The 24941-nt window shown below is 38.9% G+C and overlaps 1 protein-coding gene across 6 annotated transcripts in view; it reads right to left on the bottom strand.

Moving 5' to 3' along the window:
- GULP1 (GULP PTB domain containing engulfment adaptor 1) overlaps window positions 1–24941 on the bottom strand; it is a 141168-nt gene that overhangs the window by 71874 nt on the left and 44353 nt on the right. For 5 of the 6 annotated variants that reach the window (XM_030952279.1, XM_030952284.1, XM_030952282.1 and 2 more), the window contains one exon: window positions 2436–2524. In XM_030952279.1, the coding sequence (XP_030808139.1) occupies window positions 2436–2463 (28 nt within the window). In that variant the 5' untranslated portion in view covers window positions 2464–2524. Of the gene's footprint in view, window positions 1–2435; window positions 2529–24941 lie in introns of all 6 variants that reach the window. The other variant, XM_030952283.1, reaches the window with a different exon arrangement.

Genomic DNA, 24941 nt, shown 5'->3' with positions numbered 1-24941 from the left:
AGCAACGTGCCTTCTCTATGTGCTTCCTCATCATCACAAGGACCATTAGGGAACATTTATTCTGTACACCTGCCCAATTCAGATACAATCTCTGGCAATTATCCAAGAATCACCTACATCTGTTTAAATTCCTCTCACAATCCTATGGATTTAAGGCTATTGTTTTTGTAGCTTCAAGGCAACAGAGCATTGCAAACTTGGAATTCACACAAACCCTACCAGCACAGCCAGCTGGAAACTGGTTTGGGTTTAGCAAGAACTGCTTGGGAAGCCACAGCAGTAACACTTAAGCCTCAACAGCAGTAACAGTTAAGGCCTCAAACTATCCACACTCTTGTGGACAGAAGAAACCCACAAATAATCCATCAAGAAATGGAAAAAACTGTATCTATGAGATCTGGGGTGAAAAATCAAATACTATAAAGGAAGTTCAGCAACTGAAACTGTTTTTAAATGCAGTTATTATGCATGAACACTGATTGAGCCAAAGTTCTTCTGAACTTCAATTTGCATTAAAAAGATGTAATTTGAAATATGTAATTTTCACTTATTCTTGACAATTACTTAACTGAAACTTGGTTTTTTTTTCCCTAGGGTATGAGAAAGGAAATGTCACGAGTGTTACTATGAGTAAAATAAATGGATGACAGCACTGAATTCCTCTGTCTCCTCATGTTCTGAATCATTATTTAGAATCCACACTAATTGCATTTCATTGTGCCTGACAGCTTTTATATAATTTTCTCTTGTTGGGCTAAGAAAACAACACAAGAGATGAACTGAACAACAACACAAATGTCTTTGAATACAATGAAATTCCAAAATATAGATAAGGACTTAGAGAGAAATTAATAAGAATTTTTCTATGAAGAAATGAAAACCGAGAGAAGTTAATTGACACTCCTCAAAGGATCCCAGGAAACTGAGGATACAACTTCACACCTGATTGTAAAGGCAAGATGCAGAAACTGCCAAGGGCAATATGAAATAGTGACAGAGCATTTTAGCATTCTGGGTTCAAGTCCAAACTCTGAGAAAATATCCAGTAAAACACAACTGGTCTGTTTCTGAAACACGTCAGGCTGAGCTTCAAACATTATCAGAAGTCATTAGGGAAAAAAAAAGAAAAGGAAAATAATTACATGGGCCCCTAGCCAAAACAATCTACAATCCCCTAATTTCTTTCTCAGTTGTGATAAATCAAACCACAATTAAAGAATAATGAAATGGTTTCTCAAATGATCTGGAAGAAGCTTGGCAACACTATCAAGCACCTGAAAGGTGCTATCTGTTGATAGCAATGTTACAATTATCTACCAGAGGAAATACATGAGTGCTTAAGGAGAGCACGGGCTATGGGTTTAAGCTTATTTCCTCCTGCTGTAAGGGTATTAAAGGACCTTTCATCCTATTTTGCAGCCTTTGTAAGCGTCTCTTCCTTTTGTGGCCACGTGCTGATATTCTGGACTGCTTCTCTCACCTTGATTCACCTGGCTTTAACAAACAAGTGCACTGGGCACTCAAGGATGCAGTGGTGCTGGCAATTCATGTTGGCCTAAGTACACAGACTCCTTTTATTTCCAGCTTTGATATTGACACCAAAGCAGTAACTCTTGCATGTAAACAAAATATTTACACTCAGTCCAACTGAGGTTACACCTACGTATTCATGCAAGGGCTTCATCTCAGTGTGTGCCACACTTAAGGACCTTTAGAAGAAAACATGGAAAATAAAGAAATGAGACCTACTGAGTATTTTCTACCTTAAAAACAAACGGGAAATATCAACAAAGCTGTCAGTGAAAAAAGCTTCACCACTAATGCTCCTTCTAAAGACTTATGTTTAATCATAAGCAGTTCATGAAAGGAGACTAAGCAAGCCAGAGGAGCAACATATATAACTCTGAATATTTAGTGCTTTGATATCCTTTTGGAAAGCACGCCATTTCAGATTGCTACAAATCCAGAATAGCTTCTTACAGCTAAAAATATCCTGCTGCATGACATATTTCAAGTATACTAAACACAGATTGAAAAAAAAATAGCTTCTCCAAGAATAAGAATCCAATGAATACATATATAAAAAGAAATGTCACTGATTCTTAGAAGTTCTAAAAGCCTCCAGCATCTCCTTTGGTCTGTGCAGGCAAAAAAAGGAAACAGAATGTGTATTTTATGTTTATGTATCTATATGTGTATGTGTAAACACATCTTGCAATTAAAAATATATGAAATTCAACTTCAGCCTTGGAATGCAGAAAGCTCTGTGAGTACCAATCAAGAATGCTTTGCTCCATACATCTTCTAGAAGGCTGCTCATTTTTATCTAGATAATTCAGTGCAATGATTAAGTTTGTCTTTGTATAATTCTTAATATTCCAAACAAATTTTACAGGGCATTTATGTCTCCATGAAATATAAGCTCAATTACCTACCTTTCTTCCTGCTAAAAGCACGATTCATGTTGAAAAATCTACCCAGTCAATGATGCTTCTGGGTTTGTTTTTTTCCTCCCCACTTTAACCTGCAGAATAACACACATAAGAAAACAGAGAATTCCATTATTATAGTTGAAGTTCTATTTATCTTCATATGAAAGACACTGCAAATGACCTTAAGAATTCTGAAGTAATGCTGAGAAAGCAGGGATGTGCTTTGCTGAGGAAGAAATTTCAGCATTGAGAAGATCTATGTTCAAAATACACAGAGGTGCTTCATACAGACAAACATTTTAAGGCTCCTTTAATCTGTTCTCCCAAAGATTTCAGAGGCACAGAGCAGGTGGCATTATACATATACATGAAGACAAATACCACACACAAATAGGTTGGAAAGAAAGCTTTAAAATGAAAGCTGGCTCCATAAAAACACTCAGTTCACATTTGCACTGCCTTGTTTTGTGTCATTTAGGCTGTCAGATTATTTCAAGCTAGGCTTTCTTCTTCACATGGGCTTGACATAAGGAAAAAAAATAAAAATCACAATATATAGACTCTTCTTCACTCAGGGACTCAATACTGATAAAATTGTCTTCTATCAGTGTTACTAATTCCTTCCTCCCTTGTCCTCAGATTGTACAGTAATATCTGTATTTTCTTCCCTTAAAAACACAAATCCACTCTTAAATTCTTATTTAATTTTTGATTCACAATACTATTTTTTAATTTTATTATTTACCAACATAAAAATATCCACTACATCCAAAGCAATTTGACACCATCCAATTCAGCACTACAGAGCTTTTACTCTCACAAACACATGTAATGATATTCCCATTACTACTTGTCATTCTGTTCAGATCTTCCAAGCAAAAGTTTCACCCATTCACATTTTATCACAAAAAGTTTCTCTTTCTCTGCTCTCCAAGCAGTCCAGTCAAAGGAAAAGAAAAAAGAGGGGATAGTAAAAAAAGAAAATCAAAACATTTTGCTATCAGATGATTTTTTAAAATCAACCAGAACAGTACTTTTGCTTGGAACAAAAACAAAACTTAGGCCAGTATTTCAAATGTCAGCATTAAGATGACAAATTTATTTAGGATGATTTTTAATTTATTTCATGAATGCTTCTTGTGGTGCTTACCCCTCTTTTTCAAGTAAGTTCAATACCAATTAAGGCAATTAAATCCAGATTTCCATGTAAATATTTGATACTTTTCAGGTTGGAACCTATGGGAGATTACAGCTAGGAAAAAAAAACAACAAAAAACCAACAAACCACAATATCAAAACCTCAGTTTTATTTTCCACTAGTCACTGATGCAGCAGGACTTCTCCACAGAGTCCTGTGAAATGGAGGGGCAATTCCTCTTTAACTAAACTCACACAGCACACTGGACATAAAACCAACCATTTTTTCCTTAAAGCACAGGTACCAGACCAGTGTTTTACAGATTTACTGAGCATTTAAGAAGGGAGGGCACGACAATCAGCACAGGCAGGAGTTACCCATGCAGTTTCCATGCCATGATTTCGATGCAAAGCCCAGACTACATTTGGTGCCCAGCAGCTCAAACAGCAGGACTGGGGAAGCCTCACCCACCCCAGAGCCATCCCCTGCCCTCACTGTCCTCAGCACCACACAACAGCTGGGGTACACAGGGGGCAGTGAAACCAAAAACACCCATGAGGGTGTCCCAGGAATGGTTGTAGCAGCATCCCTGAAAAGGGCAGTGGCATTGGTGGGGGAATTCCAGCACACATCAGGGACCCCAAAAGCTGAGAATGCACGAGTAGCTCTCCTGGTAGGGCAGGCAGTGTGGGGCTTTCACCAGTGTGAGGACAATTAACTCAGTTGACATAAAGTAATAAGGAAGAACATTAGAATTCCAGCTTTTTAAGCAACTACAAGTGTGTTTGGCTTACAGGTTTACACAGGAACCCTATGAGATATGCTTAGCATATATAAGCAGTAGCACTACTTTGTTCAGGGTGTCCACCCTTGTGAATTACCACTCAGTTTTGAGTAAAAAAAACTTCCTTTCCCCTCTAAGATACCTCTGGCAGTTGTCTTGCACAGCACTAGACCAAACACTTGAGTTCTCCTCCATGATGGGATCATAACATGCCCTTTTTGGAATGCCTTTTTTTGTGTATTCCTGAGTCATCCAAGAGACTGCTAAGGAACATATTTGAGATGGTTACTGCATAGAGCATCTTCTAATTAGAAACTCTGCAGGCACATACAGGGCAGCTGGCTGGCCACATTTCTAGAGCTCACCATTCAAGTATTTTGTTTAAAACACAGTCTAACTAAGTGAATGTTTCTTCCTCGTGAGCAAGGATATATTAACATCAGTGACCCATGCTAATAAAAGCCAAATTTTTTTGACTACTTAGCTAAAAATGGCCAGTATTGCCAAAACTAGGTTCTTAATTTCAATTCCAACAAAACATCAGCAGAACAAAATACAGATGTGGTTTAGGCACCATACAATATCAAAACACTTAATCAGTGTTCTTCCACTTCACACAGAAAACGTTATTGAATAGGGAAACAGAACTAGCTACATGTAACTGCATTTACAATTCCCTCAAACTCTGATATGAACATCATCATCAACCCCTCAGATGCTGTAAAAGCAGTTGATTAAACGCTCCATAAAATTTTGCTATTAACAAAAGACCAAGCCAAACAACATCAGGTTCATTTCAATCTCCTCAGTGGGGCTTGGGGCACAAGGGTGGTTATCAGACTGTCACACACAGCACTGGGAAGTTTTCAATCAGAAAAGCAAAGTTATGTTTAGACATATCCTTTGTCATTGGAATATCCAGATATTCCAATGACAAAGAACAAAACTCTTAGGAGCAAGCAATGGTAATGGAAGATAGGGTTTTTGGCAGGAAACTGTCGAGTTTCTGACAAATCTCAGCACACCAAACCACTGGAACAGACCAGTCTGTTAAAAGCCTGTAAGGAGCCAAAAGGAGGGCAAGTCAAAGAATCCCAGTCTGGTGTAGGGAGCCCTGTGGACAAGGGTAGAGTCCTGCCTATAAACCACTTGACTTGCAAGGGTAAAGCAGTTGTAACAATCAGAGGCATTAGGGAATAGGAATGTGGACCAAGCCATTCCATTACTCATCACTCAGGAAGACACACCTAGGTAAAGAATGTTTCTCCACCTTACTCCAAAGGGTTTTCTTCAGCTTTGTCCAGAAACCAAACCCTCCTGGGAAACAAAACCTGCATGGGATTCCACAAAGCTGTTAACTGAAAAATTGTGAAGACTTCTGACAGGTACAAACTGGAGAAAATTTGGTTAATATCAGGTTGTTTCCTCCAGGACAGAGATAAAAGAAACAAAAAAGAAAAAAGAGAGAAAAGGCTTAGAAAATATTTCATTACACTAAAATATTCTGATGACAGACAAAATCCTGAGCAGAAGACATGACACCCACGGTCTGAACACCAACATGGGCATATGTCCTGGGCAGGTGGGTGTTTAAGCTGTCATATCCAACTTAAAGCAGTCACAGAGAAAGCAAACAACCCTCTCCTTTTTTCTTCACTGTCATTAACCCCTTGGTTTTCACCAAGGGAGGTCCTGTCACAGCAAGGAGGAAAGTGCAGAATGGCAAGGGGAAACAAGTGGCCTTGGTGTTGGCAGGCGTTTGGACTGGGGAGTGCAAGGGTGGCACGATCTGAAGCTGAGATTACTGAGTAATTACTTTTTAACACTGACAGTCACGTTGGTGTCTGTCTCATCTGCCTAATGCAGCAGAGGCAGTGAACAATGAAGTGGAGTGGCAGCCTTCCAGCTACCAGCACAAGGGCTGCAGCCCTCCCTGCCTGCTCAAACAACACAAAAACTTTCACACAGGCGTCTCCACACGCCTGCGGACTCCTTCAGAGTGCTGGGGTTTGATGTCTTTTCTAAATTTAGAGCTGTCTCAGACAAGCCAAGAGAACACACTTAAGAAGGGGAAAAAACAAGCTGTGACTGTAACTCATCTCCTTTGTCTCTTATTTCCTCTTAGAAATATTCCTGAGGACTTATTTGGGGTTTCCTCCCCAGTCAGTACCTTGGAATGGCATGGGCTATAACAATTACCTGGTCTTAGTCTTGGATTTTATGCCTCTTTTTCCTTCTACAAATAATGACAACAAAACCTCCCTAAAAAGTCCAACTTGTACCCATCCACTCCCTGTAATAAAAAATAGAATTCAATCTGTCCCTTCCCTTGCACACACACACAGTTTCCTTACAAAGGCTGATTTAGCTTCAGAAGACATGAAGATTCAGACTCTTCCCCCTCCCAGATCCCAGCCTTTAAAGCACACTGGGTAACATTCCTTAAAGAATGAAGCACAAAATGTCTTAAAAGCCTGTTTTGTAAGGGCTGCAGCACACAGGAATGTGTGATTCATTGACTTGAAATGAAACTTAGGCTTATAAAGTTATTTGAAGGAAAGATGAGAAACTGGAATATAATACCAGCTTTGTAAGTATTTTTCTGATTTAGACCAAAAACTCCATGAAAATATTGCCCTAATATAACATGGGGCATAACAGACGAAAAAAAAATTACCATAATACAAGACTGCATTGAGTAATACACAAACCAAAGGAAACATCTTAACACCAGGAGGCACTTTCCCTTCCTTTTGTACGAAGGTAACTAAAACATGAACTTGCCACAATCCTTTTTCCTCTGAAACAGTAAAATCATTAAGAAATGACACATCAATGAACATATTTTGGTGCAGACCCAAACTTGCACTGTCATGCTAGGAGAGCAGCAAGCAATTTCAATCATTGTTATGAAAACACATATGCCCTTTATATTTATAAACAATAATAGGACAACCTGTAGGGCTGTAAACTACAAGAGCATGTAAATAGAATTTAGCACTACAAAAACTTGCAGGAAAAATATCTTAAAAATGACACAGCTCTATCGGTTTCACCAAAATTGAAAATCTTTCTGTCAACTGAAGTTCTTGGCCTACACTTGTGCTTTACAATTCACAGAAGTACAAATGGAGTATAAAGGAAAACATTCAGTCACCAGAAAACTTTACTTTCAAAGTTTTACTCATCCCCGCATTTCCAAAGACATTAATTAGCCAGAGCCAAGTGGCAGCCATACATTCCTCCCGAAGGTGAATCTGCAGAAACACAAAATTACTTATTGCAGTTCTTCAACTTTGCAGAGGATGGGGCAGGGCAGACTGGAAAAGAGCTGGTCTTCTATCTGAAATTCACATCTTCCCATCACCAAAGCAGGCACTGCTGTTGAGATGACAGAATTCCCAAGGGCACAGAGCCCAAACAGCTCTGCTGGCCCTGGAGCCTGCAGTGTGTGAGTGCAGTGCCCAGAGGTGTCACTGGGGCTCACTGGGTGCGAGTGAAGGGAAGACAGAAATGCTCTGGACAAACACCAAAACAGCTGGAAGCCACAGCCCTAGAAAAGAGCTCACCTTCCAACACACTGATTGTCCTTCTGTGAGTGGAATGGGCAGGAACACCCCAGTGTGGAGGCTGAAGACCTTCCTGTGGTCTGACTGAGATCACCGTGCTCTCCCAAGCTCCTGAAACCACCAGGAGGGTACAAGAGTCGCACATATTCCCTTTTTCTTCCCCTCTCTCAAGCAGTACAAGCCTAGTACTGTTGTGGCAAGTACTTTCCAGCCCACAGCAAGGAGTCTTTCAGACTGCAGGTAAAGCATTTCTCATGCAGCAGATCTGCCAAAAAGTATTTGCACAAACCAAGGACAAGGAGACAGTAGTGTTTTGCTATAAATATCAATATCAAAGAGAGGCCAGGAAGAGAAAATCTATATGAAACTCATGCATTTCATAGTAGTTTTCACAAAACTTTTCTAGGTGATTTTTTACTCTTCCATTTTTTAAAACAATCTGTTCCTTTCAATAGGAAAAAAATGAAAATAAAGATGAGTAAACAGGCAACAAGGGGAAATCACTCAGCTGACAGCAAAAACAATTCCTTAAGCAAGGTGATCACTAACTTTTGTTTTACAGCAAGAAGAAATACCAACATCAATAAGTATAGCAAGAATAAACTTCAGTATTGAAAGAGAACTATGAAGAAAATGTGTTTATAATTGTTGCAAGCACCAATAAATCCTCAGACAAGCTGATAATGGAATGACCTTTAAAAACCCCAGACAAATAGAAAATATATTTGTTCCACAAAAATAGCTCTCTAGATGTCTTTAAAGCATTAGGAACAATGTAATTTTAGAAAATATTGCACTTCTCAGCGTATTTACTGGTAAACAATAATTTTTTAATTATGCTTAATTATGTTGATACATATTAGCGGATTACATGACTCATTGAACCAACTGAAGTTTATACTGTCCAAACAACAAGAGTCATTGCAAACACAAGAGCACCCTTTTCTGCAGAAACCAGTTCTATTATTTCTATTTTCTATTATTTGGTTCATTATGACTAAATAACCATAACAAGATATAAGAGAGGAGCTTTCTTTTTCCTGCAGTCCACAAGCACCAGTGAGTCAAATGTGAAGGATTTCACATTTTTACTGCACTGTAGAAGAACTTACAAATGTCAGATGCTCAGAGCCAGCCGAAAGGCTTTATGTGTTTTTTTTCTCTCCCAAAGAGCTCAGACACCTTCATCTGATCCCAGAGGACAGACAGATGGCAAACATCTTGCAGACAAGAGTATTCTGTATTTCACATCCCATTAGCCATTTGATCAGCTAGACGGAATCAGAACAAGATTTCTGCCTGTCCCACTACTTTCAGATGGATGATTGAGCACCTGGGGAGCTTTGTGAGTGCTCTGTTTTTAACAGCAACAGAGTTCATCACTGGGGTCTACCACAGACAGGTAAACACAGAACAGCTCTTAAAAATAACCCAGTTCTGGTGGAAAGGATTACTGGGCACCTGAGCTTTTGACTCACAGGAGGAGTAATTTTTCAGAATTTCACACACAGTCCTGGCTTGAATGGATAGATACAGTCAAATAAAGGTATTCCCTGACACAGAGTATGGTTACTTCCATGCTGGCATCACCGTTTCTCTTCTATAAGAGCTTACTGCTCTACAGCAATCTGGATAACTTATTTATTTAATTACTGGCAGATGATTTTCAAACCCTCTCATTTTTTTTAAGGGGGAGGGAATGTATTTGAAACTTTCAGGTCTCAAAACAGCAACAAATTTTTGTTAACCTTCTGATTTTTTTTCCAGTTATATTTACTGCATTCACTGCATTTTCATAATCACATTGTAAAAAGTGCTGCTGACAGAAAAGGCAGAGACCAAAAGGCTCATTATGTATTCTGAAGGTAAATCTCCAAACAAAGCACACCAATTACAGAAATAGGTTTAGATCCACTTGGAGTAAAAACTCATCATATTTAGCAGATCTGTTATAGAGGCACAAGACTTTAACTAAAGACATCATTTTTCTCCTCTACCAAAGTATTCTTGGCCAATCCTGAAAAGTGCATCAGACAAACCATTGTGCACATATGTTCAACAGGTCCCAGGAGACCACTTCATGTGCTCTCCTCAATGTGCATTAACCTTAATTGAAGTTCAAAAGCTGATTACTGATGTTCCAAAGATGATTAAGATGAAGAGAAAGCCCCAGATGTCTGTTTAGACAAAAGCAACCAAGAAAATTCTGGGTAGGTACCAGGCAACAACCTGCAAGAGAAGAATGAGATGTGTCTTCATCTCTCCACACATGCTCCTGTATTTTTGTTACTCCTGTACAGCTCACACTAGATATTTTCTTTGCTACAGTCCTCTCAACAGGCTCATTCCTATTTATAAATGCAAAATGAAAAATATAATCACCTTTTCCTCAAGGGATCTGAACTACGACATTCCAAATAGTTTCCTAAGTCACTGAAATGAGTTTGGGTTTTTGCTTCTAATTGCAAAAGGTTTGGGGCTTTTATTTTTATTCAGGTATGTTTTTTTAAAGTAAAAGATTGATACAAAATCAGCTGAGATCATCCTCTTACAGAAATGAGGCATACTGTATGTTATTATTTAAATCTAATGCATCTGCTGGACTTCAAGTCCATACTTCTGTAATTTAATTTGGGGTCCCTTGTCCCACAGCTGTCCCTCAAAGGGGAACCAGAACTCTGTATAAACTCTAAGCATAAAGAACTGCTATGCAGGCTATAAATGCTGGCTTTCTTGTCCCTTACAGTCCAATTCCTACCAGCATTCAGCTCCAGTGCTAAAGGCTACATGATAAAAAAATATCACTATCATAAAAATTCCTAATAATTTAGTTTCTCATAATCAATTTATGAACATATTACATACTTCTGAAACAATGGCATTCGCTTAACGAGAGTTTAAGAAGTGTCATTCACTTCACAAAGAATTAAAATCCGTGAAACTGAACACAATCTCTTACTATTAAAATCAATAGATTCCTCATTAATATTAATGCATTCAGATTCCTCACTTGAACTGGTTAGCCTCAAGGACAGTATTAAGTTTCATTTATACAGATCAGATGGGCTTTATTAAGTGATTTCAACAGTTTTCAAAATTGAGGAAAGTTGGCAAAATTCGCTTTCTCACTTGTACTAAATGAATCTCAGAGAGAGTATCTTGAAAAACAAGATTATTATATTGGGTTTTCGGATTTATCACATTACATTACTTTAGGTTATCTGAATACAGTCTGAAGAGCCCAACCATTTTGGTAAGGTGGTGGTATGAAGTTAAAAGCAAAGATATGCAAGTGCACAAAAGCGTGGGAACTAAAATCATATTTATGACAAATTAACCTCCTCACCTCTGTCTTTCAGATCCAGTGTATATTCAAATAGTTCATTACAGTGTCTATTCAGGAGAAACATTCAGGTTTTGCACCCTATCACTAATCTTATTTCAAGATTTTGGCAAGTAATCCATCCTAGAGTAATTTGGTGGAAAATACTGAAATCCAGACTAATACATAACAGAGTTTCTAAACTAGCAAGTTCTAGCTGTATCTTCTATTACAGTTAGGATAAGGAGAAGATGTAAGTTTTTAAGAACATGAGAGACCATGAGGTTTATACTGAAACACTGGTCACATCACACACAGAATGGTACTGGCTGCTGGGACTGGGACAGTTCCAGTCCCTGCTCCAGGTAACATCCATGTGGTGGAAACGTGCTGCAAGTCATGTTCACAGTTTGTTCAGCTTCACATGGTTTAAAACCCTCAGTGAGGCAACTTCAATATTTGGTAATGAAAGACTGCCTTGTCCCACCCTTCACAAGCATATTAAACCATGACACACAGCAGCTCTGTCCCCAGGCAGGCATCAGTCTGGGCTGAACCTCCAGAACCAGAGGAGAGAGAGAAAAATCCTCCTGAGAGAAGCATCCTCCTGAGTGTTGGGAGGTAATTTAGGCACCTGCTAACATCACATTCTGTGGCAGAGTCCATAGCTTGATGACTGGATGCAAAAGAAGAGGGATGTGAAAAGTAGGCACTAAAACCTCTTATGTTGTCAAAGAAAGAAAATGTTTAAGTTACCCTCTTGAAACCTGGGAGAAGTTGGAACACAGGCAGAAAAGAGAAAAATAACCCCAAAACACCACACACACACAAAATAAAAAATCAGAAAACACCAAACGTCAAAGTTTGGAAGTACAATGTTTCAAAAAATGGAAATGGACCCATGCCAGAGTTTCATACTGAATAGCTTAAATGCCTGTGCCAGGCATTTCATTCCCCCTTTTTTTTTTTAACAGCTCTGAGATATCAAGTCTGGTCTATGGCTCTGGGTACAGTGACTAGATTTGCAAACACTGAGGCAAAACTATGACAGTTTTGCAGCAGCTCAGTCCTCTAATAAACTTAAGCTTCACTACCAAGGTTCAAGAACTCGCTGTATGAATTCAGTGTATCAATGCCTTTTGAGTGAGATTCTCAAATCTGTTTGTGCAGGTGAAGACTGCAGGCTAACTGAACTTAAACTCTGTTCATAGATCTTGAACATCTTTAACATCTGTCCCTACCAGCTGGCACAAGGCACCTGAGCACCCAGAGCTGGCTGATGTCCTTGGGAAGAACAGCTCAGGGCTAAAAGCTGTGCTCCTGAATTTACAGCACAGCTCCTCTGACTCCTTCATGATACCCCAGTAACACACAAGCCAGACAGAATCTTCTCCTACACAGTTATCAACTCTCTGTTTGAGGGGGAAATCACAGATCACAAAGTGCACTCATGCACTTGAGAAAATGCTTTTTTCAAAAGCCAAACCCAGCAATCAGCTGATGAAACAAAAGCATCACTGTGAAACTTCAGCCTGTATCCCAAAATTACACCAAACCACAGGGTCATCTCCCCTACTCCTTCCCCAACAACATACACTGGCATTGCTGAATTTATGAATCAACAGTAACAGTTCAGATTCCTTAAGCTACTTCCAGGACAATCACATGCAAGTACTACTAGAAGTCACCAAAGAAAATTAAATTACTTGATGTTTTGGATTTGTATACAAACACAACTTCACAGATACTGTGTCAATACTGCTTTTCCAATACTGCTCTAATGTTGTTTTACAGTCAAATAATGACAATTCAAGAGAGCAAGCTGTGCATTTCTACTGGTATTTATGTGTTTCACAGTTAATTTGAAAAGAAATAGCTAGGAGTACTGAAAAAAACTAAGCTTGTGTGAAATTACCATCCTAAACAGTCTTACTTCTACTGCAGTTGCAATATTTTTTTTGTAAAAAATGAGCACAAAGATAATAATGAGAAATGCAGAAACATATGAGGATTTCTTAAACAGGGAATAGTCATTACAGGCCAGTGTTATAAATATTCTGCTCAAACACATCAAATCTTTAGCTATAGTTTCCTTTCCCACACTTGTCTAAAACCCATTCTATTTTAACAGAAAACATATGCAAGAAAACTCAAGTAAAGCTCCTTCTTCTTTGGAAATTGCTTTACCTATATAGGCACATACACAGATGTGCACTCTCCTCTGTCTCCTGCAGGTGGACAGAAAGGACTGCTACTGAATTCTTACATCTTGGACTCTGCTTTTAGAACAAGAAAAGGGACACAGCCAAAGAACAGTAGCATCGAGATCACCTGAGAAAAACCTTATTTCTTGAAGATAGAAACTTCAGTGTAAAGAACAAGGTAAACTGCAACACAAATTTCTAAATATAGAGAAAAAAACATGTGTGTGGGTGGGTGGGGAGATATTAAAATAAAAGTGACTAATAGCAGTTTCCTTGCAAACTGAAAGCAGAAAGCATTACTTAAGCTAGAGAAAATTACATGTGAAAATCCATGCCTTGATAAACTGAAAAGAATCTGAAGAGGGAGCAATGTTGGAAGCTGGGAGTACTGGAGCCATGAGGGACTACAGGGTATTTGTGGATGGAAATTCCCCATCTCGCTGCCAAACCTCTGCTCCTTTTACTTCACTTTGTTTACAACTGTGACATGCTATGCCTTCCTTGACAGAAATAGGTATTCCATCTTTCAAATGGTCTTAGCTGACCATCCAAACTGAAATTAATCTGTTTGATATTGAGGACAGCTCATATTCCCTGCTGTTGCTCTATGAACAGGGGATAGTTCACTCATGCAAGGTCCTGGACAAATAATACTCTTATTTTTCATCTAAGAAATTTAAAACCAAGAGCTTTTCCTCTAAATGCCTGAAATAAAAGGAGGAGCAATTCACCACCATACCTTTAAATCTGCTCAATTATCTGCTTTAGGAAACAAGCATACATTTACTATTCCACTTTCTTCACCTATTTGTGACTATTGTGTAACTTTGGATTAATTGTGGTTTTATCTCTATTTTATGATATTAAGTCACTATCTTGCCAGCCACTGGACTATTCAAAATATTAGCAAGATAAAGACCTTGCAGATTGGTCTGAATACATGATCCAAGTAGAGGCTTGCCCTGTTACAAAGCTTCCTGGCAAAAGGATGGTGCCTTTGAAAGTTTTCTTTTCTGCTTTTTTTGGCTAAGGCAAAAGGGAGCAAACACATGGAAAATCTAGTAAAAGTTAGCTGGGTATCCTCTCTTAGGTTACTTTTTATGAGATACACAGTTCTGCCCTGAATTCTCACCTACATATCACCTTCAACTCTCACAGCTCACTTTGAATAGGGCGGTTTGGGCCTCTTTTTTGTACACAGCTGTATTCCAGCACTACGTCCAAGGTTTCCAGCACTGAATATTCATTCACATGAAAACAAATGTTTGTTTTGCTCAGGGTAATGAACAACTCACTTGTGACATTTACATCTATTGATCTGCCTGTTTCGCGAGTACTCCTTACAATATGCTGATCAAAATCATCAATTAATATTTCATTGCATTAGCAGATCTGCACTTTTCATCTCCAAGTCAAAATGATTTTTCAACTCACACAAAGAATCATCCTTTGATACTTGTTTTTACTTCTCTGTATTGTGATCATTTCAAATTGGTACCTTCTGAAGGCTCAAAAAGTCAGTAACCAAATCCTATAGAATTTCCTTGGTGATAAATGCAATGTTGCTGGCAGACACTGCTATCTCCCCTTGTCAGAAAAGTTAATTTTGAGAACTATCTTTATTAAATAGACTGCTAGCCAGAGATCTGCGCATCTTCATCAGCAAGAGTTAATAAGGTGCTTTTCTGCTGGTAAAAAGATATCTACCCAGCAGCATCGAAATCTGAGCACAAAGGACGACTGAGCGCACTCCAAGGTGTACAACAAAAGAGTCTGGTGTTATTGGCAAATAAAAAGTCAGTCTCATCACGTTATCATTTAGGGATATTTTTACAAGCAATGAGATCCACTCTCCAAAGCAGAGAAATAAAAATTATAGACTTGCCTTTAACTATGTAACTAATTGCCACTTTGACTCAAGGTTAAAATTCCATGTTTTACCTTGTACTTGTCAGTAAGCCATTATCACTGCAATTAAGATGGTTTATCTGATTAACAGAAATTCTCTAAACTGCAGTAAATCATTTCTGTAGGGTGAATAGCAATTGACTTACTAGAAAATCACCTGGCTTAGCTATCAGTTCTTAAATATCCATAGAGCTGCGATTATCACAGTATTAACACCTTCTTTAATCACATAATAAAGACCTGCCACCTTCATAGCTCCCTTTCATTTTAGAGATGGGAGGGCAGAGACACAGACTGATGTTCAGGAGAAGACATTTCTGACACCATTTAGCGCTCAAGGATGGAACACTGGAGAGACCAGATTTACCAGCGTGTATTGGGTACAGGGAAGCCAACAGCTGGAAACACACTCTGTGTTTTGAGTGAACACCCACAAAGCAGAACAATCAAGAGGTGCAGAAGAATATTCAGAGGCATGTTTTAACTTTTAACTCCTCAGCAGAAGGGAGGAATAAATGGAGTTTTAAGACTGGCAGTTTTAGATCAACACTTGCTCAGGGATCTGTTGGAACACTGGGTGAATGGCAATTCAAACACACAGTGCCTTAGCGAGGGAAAATTGCAAAAGCATCGAGCCATGGCAGTTATTTAAAGGTGGCAGAGAGCTCTGTCACAGAACAGCCACCCCTCGGGCTGTCACCTCACCCGAGCTGCTGACACTGCTGCCAGAGCTGCAGGAGCACTCTGCCACAAATGCTTTTTAAAGGCTCTTGCATATTAATGTCCACTATGGCAGAGCAAGCACATGATAATGGACACGCCAGAGAGGTACTGTCAGAGCAGCAACTCTGCAAAAAGCATTAAATTCACCCAGGAAAATAAAACCTGCTCAAAATGCAAGAGATGCAGGCAGAATGAGGAAGAGAGCCTGTGACAGAATCTCTACTTGCCACCACAGAGCCATGAACCTCACAGCAGAAGCTAAAAATTTAATTTTAAATACTGTTAAGTCTTCAAGTTCCTGCTTTTTTAATATTTTTTTCTCAAAATTGTCTTATTATGTAGGTGTGACAAACTTCAGAGAGACACTTCAATATTTTTTCCAAAAAATGTCCTAATGTAAAAAAAAAAATGTAACACAGCAAGCCTTTATTTTCTGTTATTCTGCATCACTGAAACATGACTTACTTGGGTATGAAGGTCTGGTATCTTTTAATTTAAGGGGGTTTTTAACAGACCAAAATGTTAATGTTCCCATCATTTCCCTATAAGTGAAAATAAAAAGTGGCAACAGGTTGCATTTGAAAGTTGAGAATTAATTTCTCAATTTCACGTATCATTTAACCAGTATCAGACAAAAAAAAATTACCTTATAAATAACACCTGCAATGCACAGCCACTGAGCTGCTGACCACAGGTGGATTGGCTTGGCCATGACTCAGAAATATGGAAGAGAGTTGCAGTTAAAAACCAGATTGAGGGTTAGGTAGAGGGCGGCTGTGAAACTCCTCTGTCTACACCTCCACTACAAAGCACTACAGAGCTGTCTCACAAACCTGTTTGAGGTGGCCTCTCCTAATTTGATTCATCTGTACACTCCTGGAGAAAGTACAGCTCTATAAATGCAGCAAAGTGCAAGCCACTCAGTATTTCTAATGAGCAAAGAACAAAACAAGTATTTTTGAGGAGCAGCACCAACAGCAGGATGGAATTAACCCAAGCAAGCGCTGAACAGGCACAGGGTGGGATTCCTTCCAAACACCCCACCAACAACATTTGTGTTTTGGGGAGGGCAGCTGGGAAGAAAGACAAACAAAGGAACAAAATCCATCAGATTTTTGTTTGTTAGCTTTTTCAGTCACTGATTACCTGTATTCAGGCTATTGACAACCTTTTTTGGCAAACACTTCAGACACACTTATCTCCACCTGGAAATGGACATGGCTGGGACATCATTTCATTCCTTGTGACCTGCATAACATCAACTGGGCCATTCTGCTTGATTACAGCAAATTGTAAAGATGCAGCAGCGCATCCAAAAGCTTTATCAACTGCAGCACGGAGATTCCCTGGCTGCTGACACTTCTGAATGACAGAGCACATCTAGATATTGATGAAGCCCTTTCCTCCATAGCAGAGGCCTCTGCTCTTATGGTTATTTAAGTTAAAAGGGATAAAGCAGCTAGAATTGCATCTCAAATGTACCTTAAACTAAAGGGTATACTTATATTTTGACCTTACATATTATGCCAAAAGGCACTGCAATGCACAAATTTATTTTAATAATACACCAAAACGTTGGAGATAAAAATATAAAAATGTTTTAAAATTATATAACTGCTCAACTTTAAGAGATGCTAAAGCCTAATGCTGAACAAAAAATAAGCATAATGCAGCCTAGATGCAGGTTTAAACAAAAAGATAATTGCCTATAAGGAAGAAATGAATTAGAGATATGGCAGAATCTTCACCCCCTGCAAACTTTCAGAAGTTTAATGGCCCTGTGAAAAGGAGTGACTCTCCCAAACGGCAGGATGCCTGTAGGAAAGGTGACTGCAAGAAGCTCAAGGTAGAGCACTGAAGCAGACCTGGAAGACATTTTACATTCTGAATCATTTGGCTGCAGCCTTGCCTGGCTCCTTGCCCACACCACAGGCAATAAAGGAACCAAGACAAAGCAGTGCTAAGACCAGTCTGGCAGTTGGGGAGGCAGAGATCCAGCAGCAGACAGACAGCAGGGATAGGGACAGCTCAGCACACACAGCAAAGCAGAGATACAGAGCTTTACACAAGCACATCATGGTGAACAGGATGGAGCACACAGATTTTTATGCACTGGAACTCCTCTCCCCTATAAGCAGAATCCTTTTTTGAATCAAGAAAATCAAACACACACAACAAGAGCAGAAAACCAAAATCCAGTCATGCAAACACCTTGCAGTTAAGACTGAATTTTAGTACTGTTTTTGTAGGCTAAAACATCTATAGGAAAGATTTTCAGAATCCAGACTGTGTAAATAACTCTGCCCACCTACCTGAATACCATCTTCATATGTCTTGCTCATACTCAGAACACCATTCCCATTCCCTACAAAATTCTTAAGTGCTTTAAGGGAAAGATATCTTTTGCATGTATATACTTACTAGTTTTACATGCTTAATATTGCCTATTAAAACATACTACTTCATGTTTTTCCTGAGTTGGAAGAGACCTACAGGGATCATTTAGTCCAACTTCTAGCCCTGCATGGAAGAGCCCCAAGAATTTCACTGTGTGTCTGAGATAATTGTCCAAAACCACTTAAACTCAGGTTTGGTGCTGTTCCCTGGTGGGCCTGTTCCAGTTCCCAACCCCTCTCTGGGAGAAAACCATATTCAACCACAACCCAACATTTTTGTTATCACCCTGTGAGAGAGAAGGTTTTGTACAGTTTTGACTCAATCACATTAAAGTTCAGCTACTTAAAAAAAGGCAACAACCTAGATGGCAGCTTTTGGGTTTTTTTTAAAACTTTGCTAATGCACTTAAGGTTAGTCACCACCTCAGAGGCTGAAAAGCATTTTGCAGCAACCCAGCCATTCAAACACTGCAGATCTGATGTTGCTCTATCATTAGTCACAGGAATAGTTTTGCATTTGATTTATTACACTCTTGGAGCAATTGTGCTCCTCGCTGCCTTCTGTCCAAACATTTGCTCCTACTCGTACTGCCTTTCTGCACTGGCACGAACAGTTCCTGTAAGGAAAATATGTAGGGAAAAAAGCAAAAAGCCCTGCAAAAGACTGTGTTGAAGTTTTCTCCAATCACACACTACAAAAAGTAAGGTCTGACAATAAACAGTGGAAAGCAGAAGAGCAGCAGGACTGTCTCTGCCACCTTCCACCCTGCCATGTGCTGTGGTACTGAACTGGAAATCCCAGTCTCTGAGTACATCAGAAATCTTTCAGGAAATAACGATCTCTTCTTAGATACAGGGACAGTCACACTTCAGCCCACAGACAGGTTGTGCCAAAATAGTCAGAAAAGACACGAATTCAACTCATTTATGCTCAATTTGCTGCCTCTAGAGGCATTGTGAGACATCAGCTCTGCTTGACAAAGCCATTTAGATGCTATAGCAGAGACAAGTTCCCTGTATCTTAAAAATTGTTTAAACTGCAGCTCTGCACTGAACTTCTACAAAATGCAGAACACCAGTATGTGCAAAATTCAGAGTTCATTAGCTTAATCTAACCACTTGAAGACATTTCTATTCTGCCCATTATTATTGCAATGGGCATTAAAACAAATCCAAATACAGAATCCAGGCAAACAAATATTAAGGCAACTCTGATGAAACAAAGCTTTCCCAATGAAACGTTAAATAGCAGTTTTGCTCTAAGTGGAACTGCTTTCTTAACCCTCCTTCAGATTTTAACTTCACTTGCCTGCTGAAAAAGGAACACAAGGGGCATTCCATGTCCCACTGGCCCCTCCTGCAGGTCTCTAAAGAGTGCTTTACACAAACAGTAATTTATGGCATTACACTCTTGGACTACAAGTACCTCAAATTCCACTTCAGGGTATTAGGCCAACTGCTGTTTAAATTATGTGTAAACTGGCTGAATCATGACCCTCCACTGGAAAAGTCTGCCTTATAGATCATGTCCTTAGGGAGTTGAATGCTGTAATGACAACTTACCACTGAGCTAATCAAGGATCAGAAAACAAAGTTACAATTAACTAAAGCAGAGGCGCTGCAAAAACAAATCAATAGTGCTACCCAGCTGAACCAGGTCATGCATGCCAGAACCTCCTACCATTTGCTACTGCAGTATATGACTGCTAGAGTAAAAATAAACTCTAACCCTCTGCAAAATCACTGAGTTCTTGAAAGATGTCTTTTTACTCTAATACAGTGAAGTCAGAACTTGTTTGGTATTTGGAATTTTTAGATCCTATCACTGGTCAGCACCTGATTTTGAAAATGTCAGTGATTAACCCTGGCCCTAAAGGTTTCTATAGTTGGTCTGTGCATTTTTATGCAATTTCTGCTCTAAGTTTACAATGATACATGCTTCATTTACTCAGTAAATTATGGACACCAGAAGTCCATACACCTTTAAAAGGCCAAGGACCATTTTTTTAAAAAATAAAGCCTTTTTTAATAACACCAGATTTGTCTTTAAAATCCAGAATTCCACACGCTACATAAGCCTGCTGCAAATCAGCAAAAGAATTTGTATCTAAGAATATTATACAAATCTGTTTCAAATAGGTCTATATTTACAAAATGATTCTGTGCTTTGGACTGGTAATGAGTCTTATCAACAACAGTTCCTGTAAATGGCTCTGGCTGTGCCCCTTACTGTGGAAAGACAGACCCATCTGGAAGTCCTGAGTGCAGAGCTAGAAGGTGAATCCAGAACATCCATGGAAGAGATCTGGAGTTGGTGTTGTCAAAAAGAATCAACAACCAAATCATAAACATACACACTGACTTCCTGAAAACCAGCAGTACCTGAAGTCATTCTACAAGATAATGCTACAGCAATAATCCAAAATCCAAGGAACTTTTACTTGAAATACAGTATTTGCAGACCCCCTAGACCATGGTGCTGCAAGGAGCTCAGGAAGATGTGTGTGTGAGGAGCAGTGAGGTCAGGGGAGTGCTGTGCAGAGGCTGTGATATACCTGCCAGAGCCATCCTGGGGTCCTGTCAAGGAAAACCTTTGGGAAAGCCAGCAGCACTTCCAGGCAGCCTCAGCCAACTTCAGCTCTATGCTTTGAGAGGTCCTTCAATGGATTTGGGGATTTATAATCAAATGCATCACTTGCTCTAGAGCACATTGCAGCAACTGAAATAAACCAGGCAGGAGGAAGTTTTTGTTAACCACTAGATTGCTAAACAAATGCTGTTGCTTATTCTTGCTAAAGATCAAGAAAAGTTTGATACATTGTTTTAGCTCACCTTCCTTTCACAAAGCTAAACAAACATTCAGCTTTACAGAGGCTCCTAGCTCTCTACCCACACTTAAAAATCATTGAAAGCATTTAATGTTTTTCACAAGTATATTACAGCCACTTTTAAAAATAAACTCTTATACACCATAGTGCTGTAGAACGCCAAATTTTGCCCTTTTTTCCCCTAGTAAATGAATGGAAACTCACAGCTGCAGCCTTTCTTTCATCTAGGCAAGCCTTTCTCTCTAGGCTACAGAGAAGTGATGCAGGGAGACTGCAGCTCCAGTGGGCTGTGGCACTGTCTGCAGTCTAAGCCCTGAGTTATCAGCTCTGGACAAGGGAGGGATGTAAAAAAAGGAAGAAAAAAGGAAAAGCCAGTTTGTAAGTGTCATGCCTGCAACCATTATTCTCTCATTCAGCAGTAGGGCTAGGAACACAGATGCTTGGACTGGGAGAGCTTTGGGTGAAAAACTCAGTTCTGATAGACACTCAGTGGGTCTTGTGGCAGGGGTGCTGTTTAATAGGGGGAGAAAAATGAGCATCTCTCTAACCTCCGCAAAGCATAAAGCTTTGGCTTTCTTACAAGCACTTTATATGGAAAAGAAAACAAAAAATCCAACTGGAGTCATTCACATCAGTATTAGAAACCTTCCTCTACTCAACCACAAAAAAAAATAAATTTGCTTAATCCTTTTCTGCAAAACACTGCACAGCAACAATTTCACCAGCTTACCATTCTGCATTCCAAATTCTTGCCAAGGTACAGAGCAGACACTAATTCTCATGTGGAGTAGATCACTCATCTGCCAACATTTGTGAACCTTTGTTACTGCTGCTTTATAGTTTCTGATGTAGCAGAATAAAAAGAACAAATGACAGATACAAGTTCTGAACTAGAGTATTATCAAAGCACAGTAATTGTTATCTCATTTTAAGAAATGTAATGCCAACAGCTCAATGGAAATATATTTCATGTAATTTAATACAGTTCTGCTGGAGAAGTGTAAATCAAACTAAAATGCTGTGAGCAATAGAACTGTATTTTCAAATAGGAATTATGATATATATATTTCAACATAATTCCCTCATCCACATCTGCCCTACACTAACAAAATAACCACTTAAAACACGGAGCAGTAGCTTGACCACTTTTTAAATTAATTCCATTAAATATGAGTGCATGATACATCAGAATTATACAAGAACTCCTGGTCCTTTAAGGAAAAACTGATTGGCAGTTTCATAACTATTAAAAGTGAAAAATAATAAAAGAATACTGCACTCCCACAGCTTGTAGGAAATGTGTCTGTAGAAATGGTACCATATCTTGTTTCAGCATAAGAAAGTTCAATCCCCTCTAGTGCAGCACTGAGGATTTGAAAGTATGCCCTTTACTGAATGTTTGAATAAGCCATCCTAAGATTCTTGATATTTTTGTTGATTCAATCTGAGCTATTTAGTTATACTATTTTTCAATCTTCTTGGATCTCCTAACTTGCAAGTATTGAGACATCAAGACCTAGAATTTTACCTTATCATCAAGGGAATATTATTTCCCTGATCCATTAAAGGAATAAATCATTTTATATCCTCTATATACTCCTTTCATTGATTTATCTTTTGCTGCCTTAGTGTAAAAATTATCTTTGTGAGGAATATGAATTCCTGCTATTTCTTTTCCTTCAATTCTTGTTTCTCTACTTCATCCCACTTCCCCTGACATGGCTGCTTTTTCCCCCATTCACTTTAAGGAAAACACCAGGAACTTATATTATGCAGTCCTTCATCACCCTGTACCGTTTTCTCTATTAATTGCCACAGGGATTTTTTTCATTAGTTCTCAGCTGAGTTTCACCAAAATCAATCCAATTAATTATGTTTTCCCTTTTTTCCTATATCATTAGTCAAGATGGCAAGTAAAGCCAGGTGACACCAATGCCTCTGGCACATTATTTAACAATTTCCTACAGTTTGATATACCTTTTTTTCTTTTTTTTTTTTTTTGCAGTCAGTTGTTACCAAGAAGATGAAGTTCTTGCATTCAAGGATTTCAAAATAGTTTTTTAACCACAAGTTGGAGAAGCATAAATATCCAAGGCTTTTCAGCTACAGCACAAAGCCCACCAATAATAATTGCAACCTGATACCTACTCAGTACAATGAATGAACAGGTGATAAAATCTGCAAGTGTCCAATTCCTTATCAAACATACAATTCTTACCATTAGATCACATTTCCATCTTCATAGAAACACAAGAAGAAACAGTAAAAAACCAAATTACAGACTTGGTATTACATCACAGTAAATTTCATAGTGAAATAAAATAGTATAAAATTCATAGTGAATTTTATTTTATTTTTGTCATTGTTAAGACTTTATAATCACACATTCGCTTGATATCTATGAAAAGGAAATTCTGATTTTCATTGTGGTCTCAATTCAGTAAGAAAGTAAAGATCATGATAAACTTCAGCCTCTGAAGCCCCATGATCAAATATTACTCAAATCTAGACCTATATTCTCACCTAAAGTTTATCTGAGGCAAAGGCACTTTTTGTTGATTCAAGAAGCAGAAGAACATTGGAGGCAAAATGGCTTCAGGACATTGCACCAGGTGCTTAATTATTCTGTTTATGCTATCAGGGAAAAAAGTCAGAGGTACCAAACACAATTTACTACCTTTGAATTCTAATATCCCAAATGATTTCACCTAGCAGGTTGCTGATAGCCTCAGTTATCCAGGCACTTGCCTCACCAACCCAGTGGTCAAGACCCCCTAATGTCTAACTAATGATACAGGTTACTCTCGGAACATAAACCAAGTGCTGAAACATCAGGAAGCTTCCCCAGCAGGCTGTACACTGCCTCACAAGGCTGTAATTTCAGTGCTTTGTTACTCTGCCAAACAAAACATGTGCCAGTTTTAGTGATTATCCAACGCATCACGCTTGCCTGTTTCACTTGCTTCTATCATGCCTTCATCGGGATACCAAGATCATAAATGCTGAAGGGCATTTGCCTAAGAGAATGTGTTCTGCAGCTACAAGATGCTTTTCCCCTTTATCTGATGTGAGATGTATCCTGTACCATTTCAACATCATGACAGTACTGAACTCAGCACATCAAAGCTGAACTCACACTCTGATACTCAACCACTCAATTTTTTCCACTAAAAAAAGGGCAAAAGGAAGAGGAGTGGCAATTTGAGCTTTTTCGCAAATGTATTTTTGTTTCTAAGCTACAACTGTGCTTTTCAAGAGTTTTATATTCCAGGCAGAAGATAAAACCATAAACCATTCCACACATAATGACTTGGTGACTCTACAGCTGAGCACCTTCTGTTCCCCTGAAGACAGCAGAAGCCCCAGATTCTCAGCCTCCCCCTCTGCAAATTTGGGTTCTAAAGACAGCATCCACTCTAACATTTTCTTGTCAACTGACAGGATCTGACCCAGAAGACAAGTCTGAAACACATATTTAAGTGTCATTCACACCTAGATTGACACCTCACTCATGATATTCAAACACTGTTTAATAAAGAAGAGTGTAACCACTTTTACTTGGCTCTCCCAGGTTTTTTGTAACTATACGGTAACAGCATCCCAGCAATGCTTTTCATATTAAGGCAGAACAAGAGAA

This window comes from Camarhynchus parvulus, chromosome 7, assembly GCF_901933205.1.
Source record: "Camarhynchus parvulus chromosome 7, STF_HiC, whole genome shotgun sequence".
In the NCBI taxonomy this organism is placed as follows: domain Eukaryota; kingdom Metazoa; phylum Chordata; class Aves; order Passeriformes; family Thraupidae; genus Camarhynchus; species Camarhynchus parvulus.
This window is presented reverse-complemented; position numbering and strand designations above follow the sequence as displayed.